Genomic DNA, 21,610 nt, shown 5'->3' with positions numbered 1-21,610 from the left:
GTGGTTTTTATATTGGTTGCAGGTCTCCGGGAAGCTATATGAAGTTAGTGATATAAAAACAACTTAAATAATGTCTCACTGAACAACAGCAGGTTCATTTACTCTACCCTATTTCTCCTTGGCACAGCATGACAAAATGATGAGTCAGCCTTCCTTTAATTAACCCCCTTCATGATGGGATGAGTTTCCCATTCGTAGATCTAGAGGTGGCAAGGCTAAGCTGGACTAACTACCAAGCACAAACTTACAAGCGTGGGAGATATTAAATGACCTTTTGATAATGCTTGGAATTTCTTTTCCTTCTTAGGCCCTGAATATCTGAAGAGGAGGCTACTCCAGGAACTCATGGAAAATGAGGAGAATGTTGAGCATATAGAAGGAACACCCCCTGTTGAAGAGACATCTCCAGCAACACCTTCAGAAAGTCCTCAAGCTGATGAGCAGGAGTTCATGAAACCTAAGGAGAGTCCAGCTCCAACTCCATCACCATCGGGCACACCGCCTGAGGCCAAGCGTGCTAAGCAGGGTTCTCAGAAAGATGGTTTTCTCAGCCCTGGGAACTGGAATGGAGATCATAGCAAGAATGGGAATTTTACAGGAAGTAGGCCCAATACATCTTCTACTGCTCTACTGGCACCAGTGGAGAAGTCAGGAAGTCACAGCAGACCTGCTTCTCATAGCACCAGTCGTCCCAGCCATATGAAGATTGCTACTGATAGGATGGAGATCAGGCCTCTTGAAAGGATACAGAAAGAAGGTGAAGTTAAATTATTTGAGGGCTATCACAGCTATGCTGTGCGGACCTCTCCAGTAACTCCCCCAATGGATACTGAAGAAGACCCACTCTCAGACTCCACGTTTCCTACCACGTCAAGGTCCCCAGAGCCAGAAGCTGATGTGAAAGCCGTGGATCACAAATTAGAGCCAGAAAAGAGGGCAGGTACACCTGTCACCCAACATGAACCAGGTCACAAAGAGAAAAAAATAATCAAGACGGAATCTAAGCTTGAGCCCAAACAACATCCACCTGAGCCTAAAGTAGAAGAGAAAGTAGAACCTGTGAGTGAAACCAAGCCTGAAGTCAAGATAGTAGCTAAAACTGAGCCCAAGGCTGTGGTGAAAAAAGTTTCTCCACCAGAAGCAGCCACAAAAGAGGTGGTAGAACAAGAAGAGGTAAATCGGTTTTGTCTTCACAGCAGGGATAGTTGTTCATATAGCAGATGTGATTAGGGAGAGAGAAGCAATAACATGTTAGCTATTTTCTAAATTTTCCACCTGCGGTTTGTGGGAAAATAGGTTAGTGCATGAACATTTTGTACTTCTTCTTTGGAAAACTGCACCTTATTTATTTATTAACCTGTATGCCACCCATCTTGCCTAGGTAAAAAAATTGATAAGTTGATCTTGGAACAAAAAATGTTTCAAAAGTCCAATATTTCAGTATGACTTGAGTTTTATGAAACTAGTACAACTGAGAATGGAGCCATTAGCACTTTATCTTAAATAGGTTATTCTCCTTAGATACTGTTTGGTAATAAATACTGTAAGTTCTATGAAAATCCTAAGTACTAGACAGGTGCAAAATTTAGTTTTCTTAAAAGGAAGTTGCAAAAATTTACAGCTGTTTTATGCTGCTAGGTTGTTTAATAACAATTACACAACAACAAATTCCTGCTCAACATCTGATTTTTAGGAAAAAGTATCCAAAGTACTGTGTTTATGATTTCCTGGAAAATTTGCCTATGAAAATCTTTGCAGGTTCAAATTTACTAATTGTGTCGATGAAGAGGAGAAGGATGGTTATTTAGATTTATATCCTGCTGTTCCTTCAGGAGCTCGTAATGTTCCTTCTTCCAAATAAATCCCATCGTGTAGGAGAACTTAGGCTAGGAGGTATTGATCAAGTATTGAGTATTGCCCAATAGGTTTATGTAGCAACTTACTTCCAACAATTTAAGCACACATTACACCAATTTTTCCCTTAAAAGCCATGTAAGAAACATGGGAAGAACACTCCCCAGGCTATTTGGACTAAATTAAATATGTTCCAGTTCAGAACATGTTTTAACAAATCCACCGGAGTGGTAGTCTGAAGTGGTAGATAGCAGTTTAAAATAAAGCAAAACACAGATTTCACTAATCAAACCACATGTTCATTATCTAATTGCTAGATAAATGAATAGTCTAAAATATGCTACACTTCTGCATAGAGAAGAGAGTATGTGGCCAGAAGGAGTATAAAATTTCCTTTGAATCAAGTTTAATTCCAGCCAGTTTCTTAGATCTGTCCGTGCAGTGCTCTTGGAAGTCATTTGCCATTTCCTTCTTTGGAGATATCCTTTCTTAATTCCTCTTTTGGGGGGAGACAGGTGTCCTTCAAATCAATCTTAAGGACAAATCCCTGCAGGTTTTTTTTGCCAAGATTTTGGAAGTGGTTTGCAATTGCCTCCTCCATAGAGCTGAGAGAGAGGGACTGGTCCACAGATTCCCAACTGGCTTTATGTCTAAAGCAGGACTAGAACTCACAGCCTCCCAGATTCTAACTTGGCGCCAATCATTTCACCAAACTGCCTCTCTTCCTGCTTCATACTCTGGCTTATATCTCTGGAATTTGGGGAGGTTTCCCATCTTTTCCATTATTCTAGAATTGCACGATCCACTGCTTCTACTTTTACTTTAGATGTGCAAAAAATGAACATAAAATATGGAGTGTGGTTTGTATGTTTCATAGTGAAAAGCAGAAATCTTCATAATCTGTGGTTCTATTATCATTAAAAGTTAGAGTTAATATAAAATTGAAATTAAAAGTAATCCTTGTAGCTCTAGAGGAAGAGTATTATGTAAACCCAAGGTTCTTATTCTTATAAAATCTAATGTATGTGTGGTAGGCAGCAATATGTGTTGCTCTAAATGTTGGTGAACTATAACTCCCAGCACCTCTCACAACTGGACGTATTTCCTAGGCTTGGAAGTTATAATTCAGCAGGATCATTGTGCATATGTATAGATAGTCTATTTTTATTATGCTTGTTTCATATTTTGAGGATATATTCAACCTAAGTGTTTGTTTTAAACCATAATAGATATTTAATATAATGCTCTTGAATTTTTCCCTCTTAGGGACCTAACACAATAATCATCTGCATGGTCATTTTATTGAACATTGGCCTGTCTATCTTATTTGTACATTTTCTGACATGATGATATACCGAAACAAGGTAAGAGTACCTTGGTTGGGGTGGGGATTAGAGATTTTAGGGGATTGTTGGGATGGTAATGGTGGTGGGGTAGTGGAGACGGTTAGGAGTTTTGTGGATTTTAATGTTGTAAGCTGCCCGAAATCACCACATGTGAATTGAGCAATCATATAAATTTGTTTAATAAATAAAGAAGAATGACAACTCTGATTGGTACCTGCCCAAGGTTGGTTATATGATGGGTGGCTAATTGTTGTTGTTAGTTGTGAAGTCATGTTTGACCCATCGTGCCCCCATGGACAATGTTCCTCCAGGCCTTCCATCCAGCCATCTCATTCTCTGTCATCCTCTTCTTCTATTGCCCTCAATCTTTCGGGTGGCTCTGTAAATGATTTAAATAAATATAAAATCCTTGCTGTGATTTAAGGCGAAATATTTTTATTGCCCTTCCTTCCTATGACTGGTATAGCTAAAGTGTTCTTTTATACATGAATACCTTTGCTATGTAGTGACTTATTCTGGGCAGAACTCTTGTTTCTTATTTAATTTGTTTATTGTTTGTTTGTTTATTAAATTTATATGCCACCCATCTCACTGTCAAGTGAGTCTGGGTGACTTATTTTTTAATTGTTATATTTATTGTTATAAAAAGCATTGCAAAGAAAAGAATTTATACAGCACAAGTATCTTATCTTTATTCTAATTCAACCTCCATTCAGTTCAATGAGAATAGTTTCCAATAAGTATATTCACTGATACGTCGTTATGTGTCAAAGCAATGGCTGGGACTTAAAATAATTCTTAAATGGCACAGAGCTCTGTTTTATGCATTTTCTATAAATTTAGAATATTTGTTTGATGCAAAAAACAGGTGTCATAATTATAGTCATTGTAGTTGGTTCACAACATAGACTTTTAAAATATAAAAAGCTATACATAACAACAATGAGATAAAATTCCAGTTAAAATACAACATACCAGCAAATTAAAGCAGAAATAATTACCTCAGCTCTCTTCTCCAAGATCTATTAATTATTCCATTTGAGACCTCTTCATCCATTTTAATTTCTCTGCATATTACCTCTCTATCGTTCTTTATACTGTATTACCTTCCTGTCCTCCCGTGATAACTTTCCTTTTTAAATTCTCCTTCACCTTCATATTTTTCTTCTTTTCCATTCTCTGTTCATTTTCTCACTTTTGTTTTTCATGCCCTCTTTTTTCGTCTTTCCCCTTCATCACCTCCTCAATTGTACTTCCAGTCATCCATCAGACTTCCCCCTTGTTCTCTTGGCCTCCACCACTGACTGATCCTTCCTCCACATACCTGACTCCTATGATCATTGTGTCTGTCTGTGGAGATTGGTACAGAATTTGATAGGAAAAGTCAAAAAGAAAAGTTGGCCACATTTTCTACCATTTGGCTTCAGTCAGAGAGGGAAAGGGCGGTGTTTGTTTTTAACAATATTTCTAACTGAACCAGATGGAATTGTTTTCAGACCATTGTGGGTTTTTTTTTAAATAAGTTAAATGGAAATAAAGATAAATGAGAGAAGAGGGAAACATTGGAAAGATCAAAGCGAATTTATATATTGGTGTGGTCTTCCCCTCGCTGAGAGCTTCTCCCCAACAACTCCTATTCAGTGTGTGCTGTTCAGGGAAATTCATTCTGTGGATTAGGTATGGGAGTCATACAAACATTGCATTTTTTAAACTGCAGAGTAACTACTGACACAGTTTTCTGTTTTTTACTGTACATGATCTATTCTATTTTCTACCACAGGATGGCTGCTGATACCATCAAATTATTTACCAGGCAAAAAATAAGTAAGAATGTGGGAAATAAAAGACAAGCATGGGGAATGGAATAGGAAAAAAAATGTTGATTTTCCAGTGATAGGGATTGTTTAAATGCAGAGATAATAAACCAGAATATTAGCTATTAGTTTTTCATCCTTATGGAAAGCCTATCTTACTTATGGAACTTTCTCCAGCTAACATTTTCCTAGGAGAGTATCACAGATGTTGAACTTTTTTTAAAAAAAATATGAATTCGGTTACCTTCCTAATTTTTTAAAAATTTATATCTTCACAGAAGTTTATGCTGGTCCAAACAACAATCCTGATCAGAGATAACATCAGCCATTCAGAGCTATGTTAAAAGGAAGAGGCACAGAAGCACCCAGGGCGGGTACTGTGGTCACGAACTTTTATGCAATGCTTCTGGCAAACTATTTTGCTCCAACCGTACCAGGAAGAGATCTTGAATTTTACAACTCCTTTTATTCTTCCTTTTGTTTTGAGTCTGTGTTGCTTGAAGATTTATAATTTTGAGGAACTGCACTGCCACTTGTTGAAGAAACAAGGATTCAACTGAACTGTGGAATGGAAACACAAACTAAAAAGTCTTTTCTTTGAATTTCACTGTGAAAACATCAGACTTGGTGGTACAAATCTTCTGATTCCCGTATTTCTAAATTGTGATGCGGCTCTGAATCATGATTAACTCTGAGAATGTGCTGAAGGTCGCTGGGGATGGGTGGAGGGCGTTCATTGCAAGCTCCTTATTGTATTTTGAGCAATTATCCAAGTCCCATGAAAAAAAAAATAGTTTGCTAAAATCAGTCATAGGGTCTTAGTCAAAAAAGGTAGAGCCAGTAGTAAAGGTTTAGAAACTAGAACTTAAAACTTCTTCCTGTCTTGCAAAGGACACCTCCCTCTCCCCCCAATCCTATATCCTGCATTCTAGAAGCTGTAGCTTTTTGTTTTTGTTTTCTTCTTTTAGCTCCATTAGGAGACCCAAGGTGTTTGGGCATTCAGTTTTTCCCTTTTCTCCACTGCCCACTTTGATGCTTCTCTCCACTAGCAAAGCAACACATTCATTTCTTCTCAGACTTTTTCAACCTTGAATTGAGTTTAGGATTTGGATATGAAGAACTTTTCATCCACTTTCTTAGCTAATATAGAAGCAGAGCAAAGCATCTTATAATGAAGAACTGCTTCAGTTGGATCTATTTAGATATCTAAATGTCTAGCAAGTTACATTCTGGCTTTTGCAACTTCTTTTATGCCTTTGGTGTATTGTTCCCGACACTTCTTTATTCATACGTTACACAGCTTTGTTTTAATTCGGCTAGCTGGCAGTAGTGGGAGAGGACCAGCCTGGTAGCTCTTTCTTTGCTTCTAACAGTTTCCATTTAGATGTTCTCCTTCCTTACCACTTGTCCTGGGCCAGTAGCAGTTGAGAGACTCTGAGGAGCTGCTATATTGTGTATAAGCCTAAATGGTTGTTTTTGTGAGTCATACTTGGAGCTATTTTCTTTGGAAACTAGCCCAATTGAATATCCTCTCAAAGCAAAAGCTTGAAAGAAGTTCACCAAAGAAGTTGGAGGCTTTAAAGAAAAGAAGACTCTCCCGACCACAAGTGTCACAAAGCTTCCAGGATAAACTGCACGCATCATAGAACTAGCAGCACAAATGGAGCATCAGCCAGCAAAGCCCAGGATCCAGAAAGGAGTGGAGGGAGAGGTGGGACAAGAGTGAAATATGGGCAAGCAATCTTCTTGATAACCAATTCACAGCATGTCCACTAATTAATTCTGGGTATAGTTTCCCCATACAAAACAAAATGAATCCAGTGTTCAGAAAAATCAGCGGTTTCACCTCTTCCTAATTCTGTTTAAGAAGTCTATCTTCTAAGAAGACTGATGCTTTTTTCCTGAATAGCAGATCCTATTCTAGGACATAAGAAAAGTCACAGTTTAAAAAACAGTGAAAATAAACCCTACCTTTTATGGATTTCAGTGCACAGATGCTGAAATCTGGTCTTACTGTAAGCAATTCTTTTTGCCATGCTGATTAGTAGCAATTAAATACCATGAAACGTATTTAGCTTACTAACTATAACTTATTTAGCTTACTAACTATAACTGCATTTTAATGTGGTTTGCTATAAATGTTGGTAGATGAAATCTGTGCTCATTTAATAATTATACAGTGCCTTGAGTATTTTTGTTGCTGGCTTTGTTTATCTCCTTCCCACCCTAAAGTTAGACCTGTGGCAAGATCCATTTTACACTCTGTCCTTTTCAGTCATTATTCAGATGCACAATGGCTTGTCATTGAAATTTCAATATGTGAATCTGTCTTTAAAATGTGTGGATGTTCCCTTTCCCAACTCTCTTTTGGGGGGGGGGGGACAAGGGTTTTTATGTCAGTTTCCAAAGCTTTTTTTAAAAGTGCCTTCTTTAAAACTGACTATGATTTGTTATATATAGTGACAGTCCTTGAAATTGCAGCAGTGGGTTAAATGTGCCCAAGTAAAATAGAGATAGAAAATTAATAGGTTACTGCATAAAAGACTGTAATTGTAGGTGCCAAAAGGTGATAGGCTTTTAAGTGCAGTAGGTACACCGAGGGCCCGTGTTTTTAAAACAGATGACTTACAACTCATGAATTGCTAAAAATGAATTTGGAAGACAAGAGTGCTGTTCCTTACAGCTTGTTTAATAAATATTTTGCATTGAAGGAGGAGAAAAACAAGATTTCTACCAACGAATGAGGTATGGCAACACCGCTCAGAAAATTGTGCAAGATTATCTTGTCCTTCAAACATGAATTAATAGCAATATAGGCAGTTTTGAGGCTTTTATTGTTACATTTCCTTTTCTTCTAAATATATTCCCTTAAATATAACCAGACTGTTATTTGCTTTTGAAACCTGACAGCCTCTTTCCTGGCTTGCTAAGGTGTACAGTTCAGTATGCCAGCAGATTTACAACAGGGAATGTGATTTTCTGAGAGATGTCAATGCCCTTTATTTATCATGAAGCACAAAATTGAGCCTTTTTGAAAAAATGTTAGGGTTATTCCCATCCACCTCTGAATTCTCTTTTGCAGAAATACTGTGTGGTTATTTTCTTTCTTATAGTTTGTTCTCTGCAATATAATGACAAGGATAAAGTAAATACATTTTCAGTCTGTGGCATATATATAGCAGGATCCACAGACTATCCATCCAGAGGCTGTTGTTTTTAAAATTATTTTACTTTAGACAGCTGGATCCCCATGCCAAATTGCAAACTGATTTTGAAATTTGTCCTTTTCAAATATAATATGTCTTGCTCAGGCTCCCGTTTGGAGTGCAAAACATTTTGGCAAATCTTATTGCCTGTTTCAGCCTAACCCAAGGCCATCCACAGGCTGTAGTCACAACAGTGACAGCTCATATTTGTGTAATTTTTTTTGGATTGCTAACAAAGAACAATTGCCTAATGTGCAATCGGTCCAGGTTCGAATCTCAGAAGGGTATGGCTGACTGATGAGAACAAATGAGTTTGAAATGGCCATATTAGTCTCCCTTTAATTCTTTGTTAGCAATCCAAAAAAATTTACACAAATATGAGCTGTCACTGTTGTGACTACAGCCTGTGGATGGCCTTGGGTTAGGCTGAAACAGGCAGTAAGATTTGCCCCGTGTTTGGGGCCTAGCAAGGTGTTCTAAAATACTTAACAAACACTTAACACATATCTCCCTTGCTTCTCAGCTAACAAAGCGAGAAAGAGCCAGTGGCCTAAAGGTTAGAACAATTGCCTAATGTGCAATCGGCCCAGGTTCGCATCTCAGTAGGGTATGGCTGATTGATGAGAACAAATGAGTTTGAAATGGCCATATTAGTCTCCCTTTAATTCTTTGTTAGCAATCCAATTTTTTATTTATATATATATATGTATATGTATATGTATCAGGCAGTGTTTTAACCTAAACAGGAATGAAAGAGTTAATTAGCAAGGTCCATTTGAATAATTTGCACAAATAATGAGCTGTCATAGTTGACTATATCCTGTGGATAAGCCCTGAGCCGGGCCAAAACAGGAATGAAAGAGTTAATTAGCAAGGTCCATTCAAAAAGCCTTGACAAATACTTATATATATATATATATATATATATATATATATATATATATATATATATATATATATATATATATATATATATATATATATATATATATATATATATATATATATATATATATATACACACACACACACATACGTATACATATACATATATGTATATGTATATGTATATATACATATATATATGTATATATATTTTCTTGGTGCTTGTGCATACATTGGTAACTGCTTTGTTTACATTAAAATAAGGACAAGCCTTCACCAAAGAAATAAATGTGAATAATTCAGTAGAGGGGGGAATGAATCAATGACATATGGCATTTTGGGTCATAAATAATGCCTGTTCTTCCTGCAGTCCTGAGAACCTGGAATTCTAATATTGTTCAAAGGATCTTTATTCCTTGTTCCAAATACCAGTTTGAACAAGATGACACAAAAAAATCCAGAGCCTCATCTGGAAGTCCCTGAAGGTGTGAGTTTTTCCATTCATGCCCAAGAGACCTCTTTTAAGATGAATGGAAAGGTCCTACAAGACTTCTTACCTCTCCCAAAGAACTGCTAAATTGGGACTAATGTGTGCACAAGCCTTGTGGAGTTTTGCTTCCTAGGGTGAGCAGGAGCGGGTTTACCTCAATTTGCATGCCATCAAACATAGTTTGATATTCTTAAAATGTTCAGGGCTTTCAAAATGACAGATGTATCATCACCAGAAACATACCTTTTGAAATCACATGTTTTAAAAATAAACAAAAGTTATGACAATTTGTGCAATGCTATCCAGGACCTTTTATTTGCTGATTGTCTGGATTACATGCAATAATAAAAGGCCCTTTTGTTCATGTTGTGTAGTGAGTTCTTTGGAGGCAGGAAACAAGATGAGAGGTTTCAAACCCGAACATTTCTTTATTGAGGCAAACAGGAACAGAACTGAATCAGAAGCTTCTGCACAGCTACTTATACATTTGGCCACTAGGCGGCGGCCAATAGGTTTAAAGGAACCCATTCCCGCCCCAAATCATCCAATGATCTTCTTGAAGACTGCATGTCTGGCAAGTCAGCGACCCTTACACAGACACCCTATTTGAGCAACCTTAAGCAGCATTGAAAAGACACGTGAAAACAGTTAAAGTAAAATACATTACAGTTAACATTACCAATTCTGATTTATTTTAGATGAAAGCACAGGAAAATTTCATATCTGACATGTTTAACAAACCAACACTGTATCACATGCTAACTATAAGATGCAAAGTCCAGCCAAAGTCAAGCTGCTTTATGCAACATGGCTTTAAATGGGGCATGCTATATGTTAAGTATATGTTAAAAGTTCACCCATATCAGTCTTTTGGATCATCCCCAAGAAGTTTTGATTTTGTTGTGTATGTCAGATTTTTACACAATTAATCATAAAAATGGGCCAACCTAGATTGTCACCTAAGAAGTCTTCTGGCAGCATGGGATGAAGTATACAGATGATACTTAATTAAACACTGCTGATTCAGGCCAAGCAAACAGTACTATCAAGGTCCTTTCCCAATGTTTGGGGGTGGGCTAGATGCAGAAGAATAGGCTTTGGCTTAACCTTAGCAGGACTGACTAGGTATTGGACTTAAGGCCCCTTGAATCTGCATATTTTCCAGTCTCAGTTCTGGATGGGTTAATATTCCAGCCAATAAAACTTCAGTGCTTATTCTGTATCCAAGCCATTGTACTGTAATTAATCTCTTGTTAAGACTTCTATGGTCTATATAAGCAGATGTCATTAACATTAACAGCTCTCTCCAGATAGTTGAACTCGTGGAAAACACCTTTTATCATATAGAAATACCTTTATTGCATGTAGAGTCGAATACAGTAGGTGGAGTGCATTAAGATGATGTTTGTACAGCATTTCCAAGATATTTCCAAGGTATCACCAAGGTCAGAAAATGGTAATACTCCCAGCGTCTGCACATGTCTGCTGTTGTCACATGTTTGCTGGTTAATGGAGGAGGAGATTCTCTAGGGACAAAGGAGCCGGAAGTCCATCCCAGAAAGGGGAGGGAAGAGGAAATACATCATAGGGTAGGAGGGTCTGACTGCCCACATTGTAATTTCTCCCAAAACAGTCACGTGGTGGCAGCACAGTGCTATTTGGGATCTTCTGAATTATTGATTCCTGACTGAAGTGCAGGTAAAAATCACAACCAGAAGAATTTTTATACAAATACATCTTATATGCCAATTGCACCCATTCCTAGATTAGGAGGCACTGCTTATGTTCACTCATGCCTTAGCTCAATATTAAACTATTGCAATGTGCTCTATATGGCGGTGTCCTTCAAGAGCATTTGGAAGCTTCAGATGGTCCAGAATGCAGCAGTAATGGGTAAACCATGGCACACCTATGTAACAGCTGCTATATTATATATCATGGCCACTGAAAGGAAAATTGGTGTATTAAAATAAGTAATTACACGACAATTCCTTTTTGAACAATTGCTGAACAAGCTTGACAAGCCAACTCAGCACTGGTGAGATGGTAACTTCCAAGAAGATTTATTGCAAAGATTATTTATTTATTTATTGAATTTATTTCCCACCTATCTTGTAGCAAATAACTCTGGGCAGCTTAATAGTTGGAAAGGGTATAATGTGGCCATTTCATATTACATTTCAAAGCTAATGGAGGAACATCTACCAACATGTCTGATCACTGTGAGATGATACAGCTAGGATAGGATTCCATGCTTAATTCCTTAGAAAAATTCCAGTCCAGAAATACCAGTTGCCAAGGAATGTGGAGGGCTTATAAAATAATTCCTGTGAGAAGGTGAATCACTCTGCAGAGAGCTTTCACTTTTCTTAGCTCTAATAATTTGTGCTGTGGAACACTCTGCTCGAAATAAAAAGCCAGATTGAAAAGGGTCACTTTTAGATCCGCCTGCTTCAATTACTGCAGAAGCTTGTGAGGAAAAAACACAAGGGCTACCACAGCAACTTTCACTACATGAATTCTGCTAGACAAAAAAGGCCTCTGCCTTCACTTGTAGAAGGAATTTATTTACATTCCAACATACATCATTTCCTGTAACCCAAATCCAGGATGTCAGGCAGTTTCCAACCCTAAAAAACAGTGTGCAGATGATGGGGAGGGGGAGGGGAGTTACAAGTCACAAGCCTCAAGATTCAAGACAGTCAGCAAGAAGACGAAGGAAGCAACAAATGAGGATATTTCCTTCTAAATTCTTAATTTACTGAAATATTTTAACTAGTACATTGATGAATGAAATCCAATCAGCCAAATTCTGAGAGTGAAATGTGCAAGTCAACCAGAGGATAATAGCAGGATGGATACTGACAATCTCCAATCCCAAATTAAGAGCCTGACTTCTGGAAAAGCCCTGCCCTACTATTAACTACTGTATATCTAACATTGATTGTGGTAAATCTCAGAGAATGAGAAAAGTGTACATTCATTTTTTGCCTGATAAAGACCTCTAAGCTATAGTAAGATGCAATGCTTTTTTTGTAAAAGAAAAAGGTGCTGGAACTCACACATGTCATACAACCCGCCTTGCCTACCCTACAAGGTTCCATCCAAAAAAGGTGCCAGAACTCTGTTCTGAGCATTCTATGAGAAAAAAAAGCCCTGGTAAGATGTATGGCTTGGGTCCGGGATATTTGAGGGAACACCTGCTGCCAGCATCAAGTTCCCTTCGTCCAGTGCGCTCGCACAGGGAGGGTCTTCTCAGGGTGCCGCCGGTAAAAGATTGCCGGCGGATAACACCCAGGGGGAGGGCCTTCTCTGTGGGTGCGCCTGCCCTCTGGAACCAGCTGCCCGTGGAGCTCAGGACTGCCCCTGACCTGCGTTCATTCCGCCGGGACCTGAAGACTTGGCTCTTTGAGCTCTCTGGCCCAGGCTGAGAATTTTTAACTGGGGTTTTTATTTTCAGGGATAATTTAATCTTTTTAATTGTCTTTTAACTTTTGTATTTTGTATTGGTGTGATTTTAAAATGCCCTGTAAACTGCCCTGAGTCCTTCGGGAAAGGGCGGTATATAAATCTAATAAAATTAAAATTATTCATTTCCCTTGCTGGCTTGAATCTTTCATCTCAGGATGCTTGGCTCTGGAACTCCCTTTCTCTTCTTGTGGGGAAGAAGGGCAAAAGCAATCCAGAAATTAACTACCCCATTTTTTCCCCCATTTGATAACCACATGCACTACAAAATGCACCTTGTTCTGTAGCTGGAACATTCCAGTGATGAAATGTTATTTTCCCACACATTGTCCCTTTGGCTGTAGGACCTCCTTTCTGCCTTTATAAAACCCTTTTTTAACACTTTCATCAAAATGGATTATTTAAATTCTGTTTCTTAAGACAAAAATTCTCTTTAGCTTTAATCCAAGCACTGTTAAAACTTCCTTTGGGGCTCACTGAGTTTAGGATTTTAAACACACATTGTAAAATGGAAGATCGGTTAGAGACCTCAAGATCACATCTACAGTTTCTTTAAGTTGGTTTAGATTTGTATGCAGAGATGAAGTAATGTGGCTTAGATGCTTTATTGAAAATAAACTTTGGACATTGTCAGAATAATTTAGAACACAAATTCTTTATGATATGCATCTCAAAAGCACTTATTGAGGTTTAACAAAATAACTTGTTTCCCTTCACCTTGCATACCATTTTTCTTCTTAATAACAATGCATTTAAAAACACAAAACACTCTATACATCCCAGGGATATCTATCTTTTTTCCTTTTGATAAACAGTTGGATAGTAGATTGCACAGCAGAAAGAATCAGAGAGAAAGCTAAAGGGAAGAGTATAGCTTTTAAAAGAAGCTATTGTTAAAAGTGGTATTTGTGTGAAATAAAAGAATTATAAGCTTTAGTTTAAAAATGGCATGCTAATAGGAAGACCTGTGTTATGTAAGTCTTTTAACATAGGGGTCCCCAAACCCCAATCCATGGACTAGCAGCATGCCAGAAACTGGGCCAGGCAAACAAGTGAAGCCCCATCTGCAGGATACGGGCAGCACGCAAAACCACACCACTTCCAATCCAAAGAAAAACCTCTCTCTAACAGAACCGGTCCCTGGTGCCCAAAAGTTTTGGGGGCGCTATTTTAACAGATAAGAACTTGTAGTGTGTTCTCCAAAGGGAGTGAGCAGCGCTTCCTGTCTCATACAGAGTCTGAATAAATAACACAAATGAACAGAGAGAGGAAAGAAGGGATGGAAAGCCTGATATTTCTCTACCCAACAGAAGGCATCTTACATAGATAGGCAAAACCTTTTAGACAAGGAGTCCTGCTAATATTCTTACAGCTATTGTCCCTAGCAGTCCAAAGCTGGTGCATATAAAATTGAATTCCCACAAAAAGGTAATCAGAGCTGAGGATATACAGTAGGTTTGGGTGGAATTGGGGAAAATGCTTACAAAAGCAGGTGATGCTGCAGCCCCATACTAGATTTTTAATTGCATTTTGGAAGTTAAATATATGTGCCTTAAATGTCTGTATTTACTTGCTGTTATGAAACTTGTGATTCTTTGAAGGGAATTGGGATAAAAATACTTGTGTTTTCTGGCAATAGTAACTCTTGCTTTTCTAATTTATTTCCTGCTAAATTACTTTCCCTTTTACTATTTTTATGATAAAATTTTTATTATAATCAATACAAAAATAAATTGTCTGTCTGTTCCCATATGCCCGCTATAGGATCAGTGTTGCCTATTATTTGAAAAACTCTTAATTTGATTAAAATTATTCCAGGTTTAAGTTGAACGTAATAGAATTAATTATCTGGAATTTAATTATTTAATTATTCATGGTCTAAAATATAGTCAGGATGAACTTTGGCAGTCTCAAAGTTGCATAATTTAATTTATTATTTATGGGTTGTTTCTGCTGTTCTAAACTTCATTTATAAAATATGGCCAGTTATAAAAAGTCATAATCATCTCCTGTAATGAATTTTCTCCAAAGGTGAAAAAAAATAGGTCATATAATGGATGATTTGGGATATCTGCAATTGTAGAGCAGCAATGCTATGATGAAGTTTCAGATTTGGCCTTTTCAATTGCTGTAGTAAAAACAAACATTTATAAATAGCTGAATTTGATGAACTAGAGAAAGGTTCATGTTTTCGGCAATGCATTTTTTTAATGAAATTGAAACACATATATTAAGCTCATAACACTACATATATCATACAGCATATTTAAATTTCTGAGGCAATGTTGTATTGTATGAACAATGTTTGAAATATATGCATCAGAATAAAGAATAAGCTTTTCAGTGTATGTGTGTAAATGTGATTGCCCTCTGGGTAGAAAGCTGAGTTACACATTGAAATTACTTTATTTGTTCTCTAATTATAGAAAATGACAGTGTTCATTTTTCACAGTCACTATACTCTTGATCAGAATTGTTGTTGAATATCCCAGCATAAGCTGTTTTTAGTTTTCTGGCCATTCTGAACTTCTGGAAGAGCTTGAAGGCCTGGGCTCTGCCAGTTAGCTGGGGCTCCAATGGGGGAGTATCACAGTGGAGGAGGGGATTGATTGATTAACAACAGATCTCATCTCTCCTCTCGCTCCCCCCCCGCTGCTCCTGCCCTCTCCACCTTTTAATTGGACCATAGTGTTTTAAATTGTGTATCAACTTATTTTTGTTTTTAATGTATAAAGTTTTAATTTTTTTATGATTATAAGCCATAGAATGTTACCTTGAAGTAAGATGGTCGGCCTATAAATTTTATAAATCAATAAATTTGAACTCCATTAGTGTATACATGAAGATAAGATTTAGATTCTTTCATTGCAATTTTTTTTTACTTATACCGGTAGTTATACATGGTTATAATAGACCCAGTTTCAAAAGGTTCCATAATAGATATAAGCCCCCCATGAAGCTCTGCAAATGTTTTACAATTTGAATAATCTTCATTTCAAAACATTCCAACCCACAGGGTGTTTCCAAGAGCCCAGTACACAACAACAACAACAACAACAACAACAACAATAACAATAGTTGGAAGCGACCTTGGAGGTCATCTAGTCCAACCCTCTGCTCAGGCAGGAAACCCTATACCATTTCAGACAAATGGCTGTCCAGTCTCTTCTTGAAAATTTCCAGCGTTGGACCGTTCACCACTTCTGGAGGCAGGTTGTTCCACTGGTTAATTGTTCTAACTGTCAGGAAATTTCTCCTTAGTTCTAAGTTGCTTCTCTCCTTGTCTAGTTTCCATCCATTGCTTCTTGTCCTGCTTTCAGGTGCTTTGGAGAATAGCTTGACTCCCTCTTCTTTGTGGCAGCTCCTGAGATATTGGAACACTGCTATCATGTCACCCCTCACCCTTCTCTTCGTTAAACTACACATACCCAATTCCAGCAACCATTCCCTGTATGTTTTAGCCTCCAGTACCCTAATCATCTTTTAACAAGATTTTAAAACAGTTGTGTTCAGATTTTTGCTTTGAATGGGCCACATTAAGTGAAGAGAAATTGTTTTGGGCCCTATATAAAATATATAATATAGTTAATGTACATAAATCACACAGTAATGTTAGAAATTTACAATTATGTGCAACTGCATTAATAGCTGACACGTGGCCCATAGCCTGTGGGTTGGACATGCCCACAACTGGTTTAAAACCAGTAAATAGTTTCAATTTCTTTATGACTTTGTAATGATTGAGTACCAAATCATGGTTTCAAAGTAAACTGAATTAGTATTAAAAATATCAACATTTCTTTTCTTGAAAGATATTTCCTGCATTATTAAATGTTTTTCTATATGGATGAACCTAACCTTGTAAAATGAGGAGAAAACTTACTATGAAATTTTCTAGGCCCCATTGCAAGTGGTATAAGCTTCCTTCAGAGTTCTGAAGGCATAGAGTAGCTCAGCAAAAGTAAGATTTTTGGAGATGTGGTTTTGTCTGGAATAACCAACCATTTTTAGGAAATCTATTTTTAGGAAAAATTTTAGGAAATCTGTTACAGAATATATTAACTGGCTTCCCACAATCTTACAAAAGAGATACAGGTAGTCCTCAACTTACAACAATTCATTTAGTGACCGTTCAAAGTTACAACGGCACTGAAATGGCACTACCTTATGACCGTATTTCACACATGCTTGGCAACTGACTCATATTTATGACAGTTGCAGTGTCTCAAGGTCATGTGATTGCCTTTTGAGACCTTCTGACAAGCAAAGTTAATGGGGAAGCCAGACTTGCTTAACCAACCTTGTTAACAACTTAACAACTGCAGCAATTCAATAACTGTAGCAAGAAAGGTTGTAAAAAGGTTTTGCTTAGCAACAGACATTTTGGGCTCAGTTGATGTCGCAAATCGAGGACTACTTGTATTCTATTCTCAGCTGCATCCATTATGGAATATATAGAATTAACAACACCTTTACTCGCTTTTATATTCTGAGATCAAGCACCACAGCTTTGTAATACTATCTTACAGAATTATAACAAAAATTAACAAAATAGGGCATAAGAGATAATAATGGAAGTTATTCCAATGTTACTGTGAAAGGATTCAAAGAATGTAGAAGATTCTGATAAAAATGCAGGAGAAAACTCATCAAGTTAAATTTTCACACACTCTTTTAAGGACTGATGGAAAACTCCTGAACCTTGAATGACTTGTACAATTGGTTATGAAGTACACTTGTGTTATGCTTTTACTTCATGTCATAGAGGAGTCTCCTAAAAATACAGTATTGAGGGAAGGATTCATCTAGCATTTTCATAACCAGAGTGTCACGTTGTTGCTGAAGATATGTGGCAGAATATTGCTTTATAAAATGTTGCTAGGGCAACATATCTATGAGAGTGTGCTATGTTTGGTTTGTAGTTTTAATCTCCAGTTCTCCAAAAGGTAACAGCACAGCAGGGGATTGAGGAGCAAAAAACATGAGGCAGCAATAATTCCTTTTGTGTAAGAAAAGTCTTGGAGATATAACAGAAGGAATGCAGAGGAATAAAGGTAGAAATAACATGCATAGCAGAGAACTATCAGAACATTCTTGGAAGTAGACTTCTTTAAAAGAATATTTTCATTATAAATAAATAAAAGACAAACAGCACATGATTGTTAGTAGTTAATTTTGGGATTTCAAAGCCATATGATATTCTCAAATACTCTATTGATTTAAACATCATTTCCATATTGAAGGTATGATACTTCAGTACTTCAGAAGGCAGTTATGGAGCTTGAGATGTTGTGGACTTCTCCTTATAAAGATAGACAGGGAGTGATCTTCTCATGACCACCAGCAGAATATGTTGATGTTGGGATTGAAACTACCAGCAAAATTCTATTATCAATAAAAAGACAAAAATGGGATTCCTTGGGACAGATTGGGGCAGGGGTCTTCAAACTTGGCCCTTTTAAGACTTGTGGACTTCAACTCCTAGAATTCCTCAGCCAGGTGTGCCTGGCTGAGGAATTCAGGTAGTTGAAGTCCACAAGTCATAAAAGGGCCAAGTTTGAAGATCCCTGGATTAGGGAATGTGCCCTTGCAATAGGGAGTGAGAAAACTGGGTCAATCCTGAAGAAAACAAGATTAGTTTCATTCACAATGGAATCAGTGGAAAGAAAAAAAATGAAATAAAAAGGGGAAAGGAGAAAAACTCACACTTTTGCTACCTTCTAACTTGGCAGATTGCAGAAAGTGAATGTTCCCCCAATATTGTCTCCCCTTCACACCATGGCTTCCATGGAATTACTATGAAAGATGTATACAGTTTAGGAATCTTATTTTCCTTTTAATATTTGCTGTTTTGACTATAATGATTTTTGTTTTTTCAGTAGCAGTGATCTATAAGCCAATCTAAATTGCCAGACTAAAGACTTTTGCATCTCTTCTGGATGTAGGTGTGCACAGCTGCCACCAAATAACAAAAAAAGTAAAAAACAAACAAACTCTAGTATACTTTCCCCTCTAGAACATTAATCCAAAATATTTGGGTGCCTAAACAGAAATCCAAATAATCCTTATTTGTTAGGAAAGCTTAAATAAGCTTCCTTAAAAAGGTAAAGGTAAAGGTTCCCCCGCACATGCGTGCTAGTCGTTTCCGACTCTAGGGGCCGGTGCTCATCTCCGTTTCAAAGCCGAAGAGCCAGCGCTTGTCTGAGGACATCTCCGTGGTCATGTGGCCGGCATGACTAGACGCCAAAGGCGCACGGAACGCTGTTACCTTCCCACCGTAATGGTCCCTATTTTTCTACTTGCATTTTTACGTGCTTTCGAACTGCTAGGTTGGCAGAAGCTGGGACGAGTAACAGGCGCTCACTCTGCTACGCGGCACTCGGGATTCGACCCGCCAAACTGCCGACCTTCCGATCGACAAGCTCAGCGTCCTAACCCACTGAGCCACCCCGTCCCTTAAGCTTCCTTACCATCCAGTTATCAACTTTTGTTGGGCAAGGGGAACATTCAGCTCTCAGACTGCAACTATGGTTAGTGGGGATCACTGAGACCATCATTTCCTATTGAGATCATCTCAAAAAAATATGGTTTAAAATAACTAGAGGTATACAAAAACGGGCTTTTGAAAAGTTTTACCAAATTTGTGGACAAATCAAATAATTGATGTCACCAAATTTCTCCTGGGAGGAGAAATTTTAGAGCTATTTCTCAAGTTGAGAATGCTGTCTTTATAACGATGGGCAGACCAGATAGTAGAAAAACTATACAGGAATAGTACCCTCGTGATAGCTTTCCTTGGGATTATCTAAAGCAAATTCTCTTTTATCAAATTGCACAAGAATTGGGAGGAAAAAAAAATAGAGGATAATTTTTCCTCCCAGAACTTTAACAAATCCAAGAATTCTTCTCAAAAGGTAGGCAGACACGAAGCATGAAAACGATATGCTGATGGAAGTCCTCAAATATATTGCTCACATTGGAACCAAGCAAGACAACTTGAAGCATCTCAGTTACTGTAAATCTTAACCTGTCCCTACGATGAAATCTCTCTACTTGCAGTTCCAAATCAGATTAGGATATTACAACCACCACTCAAGGTAACTTTTTTAGTATATAATGAATGCATAAAACTAATACTTATTTCTTGTGAAAACCTACAGTAACAATGTCAAATTGACATGATTGCTCCCCCTTTTTTATTTAATTAATCCATAGTGGGAGAACAGATGTTATATGAAACTTTTCCCAGGGATGATGACTCTCTTCATTCTTTGCTTGTGGTCTATTAATTGGACTGTGACTGATACTATCCCACTGCTTTGAGTGTGGATTTGTTGCAGATCATGTCCCAACAGTATTTTCTACTGACTATTGGGCTAAGATATAAACCAGGTAAAATACAGATGTGATTTACCATTTCTTCACTGCTAACAGTTTTCAATCAAAACAATGCCTGTACATGGGCTTCATGAGGTAGAATACAGAGAAATCAGATTTACCGTATCATAGATCCTGACCGGTTTGGGGAGCATTTTGTAGGGAAGGGTGTTTTAAGCCTTATAGAGATTGAAAGTATCCTTTTTACCATTTAAAACCTGCCAACTCTCTCCCCCCACCCCCCAATGACCTGACTTGGGGGGGGAATCTTTTAATGAGTAAACAGATGCCTTGAATTTAGCTTCTTCACAAACAAATCAGACCAAAAAACATAACATTACATCACCACCCACTCTGCTGGTGCCTTGGGATTCTGAAAGCATTCTTAATCCTGTGTGTAAATGGTAAATTCTCCTGGGTTATTTATGCCAACGTTTCTCAACCTTACTAACCTTTAAGATGTATGAACCTCAACTTCCCTGGGATTTGGTTGCATGGTGATTAGTCCTCTCTTTTTCAATAAATTCCAAGAATTATATTTCTGGAAGAGCAGATGAAAGATTTCAAAAAGTTTCCCGGTACTCCCATGTTACACCTTTGCTCCGCGAGCTGCATTGGTTACCAGTTGTCTTCCGGGTGAGGTTCAAGGTCTTGGTGATGGTCTCAAACCTCGTCCGGAAAGCAGGAGATTCAAGCAACCGAGACGAAAGCTGAGTTTCCAAAACGGTTTAATAAGCAAAAGCAAACGATCTTCAAATGGAACAAAGCCAGCGTTGGCTGCTACCTGCATCCAACGCTGTTAAATACACATTGCAGGTACACACCCACGCCCCACCCGGCCGCACCCACCTCCGCCCATCCCCTACTTAACTCCCGTTTCTCCCAAACACCTCCCTTTGCGACACGCCCCGCCACCCAGTACCCTCCACCTCCCAGCTGAGTTCCCTCGCGAACGCTCGTCCCGACGCCGCTAGACGCCACCACCACACCCGTCCCTGGACCCAGCAACCAAACACAGCTTCACCCTGCCGCTTGCCCCCCCTTCGCAAAGCTGGCGAGCCCCCAGTCCTCTTGTGTTGGAAACGGGCTCCGCTGCCGTGGGCCCCGCCCGCCAGCGCCGCAAAGGCCAAGTCACCAGCTGGTCTAGGCCCAGGATCCTGCGAGGCCACC

The 21,610-nt window shown here is 38.2% G+C and overlaps 1 protein-coding gene across 1 annotated transcript in view; it reads left to right on the top strand.

The window, feature by feature from the left end:
- Positions 1-8,920, top strand: part of JPH2 (junctophilin 2) — a 71,095-nt gene extending 62,175 nt beyond the window's left edge. Inside the window, exons 4-6 of the mRNA XM_083358810.1 lie at positions 308-1,173; positions 3,121-3,218; positions 5,293-8,920. Of these exons, the coding sequence (XP_083214936.1) occupies positions 308-1,173; positions 3,121-3,201 (947 nt within the window). The 3' untranslated portion in view covers positions 3,202-3,218; positions 5,293-8,920. The remainder of the gene's footprint in view (positions 1-307; positions 1,174-3,120; positions 3,219-5,292) is intronic.
- Positions 8,921-21,610: the final 12,690 nt, after the last annotated feature.

Source organism: Vipera ursinii, assembly GCF_947247035.1.
Source record: "Vipera ursinii genome assembly, chromosome: 3".
Classification (NCBI taxonomy): domain Eukaryota; kingdom Metazoa; phylum Chordata; class Lepidosauria; order Squamata; family Viperidae; genus Vipera; species Vipera ursinii.
Note: the sequence above shows the minus strand (reverse complement) of the source record. Positions and strands in the feature narration are given on the sequence as shown.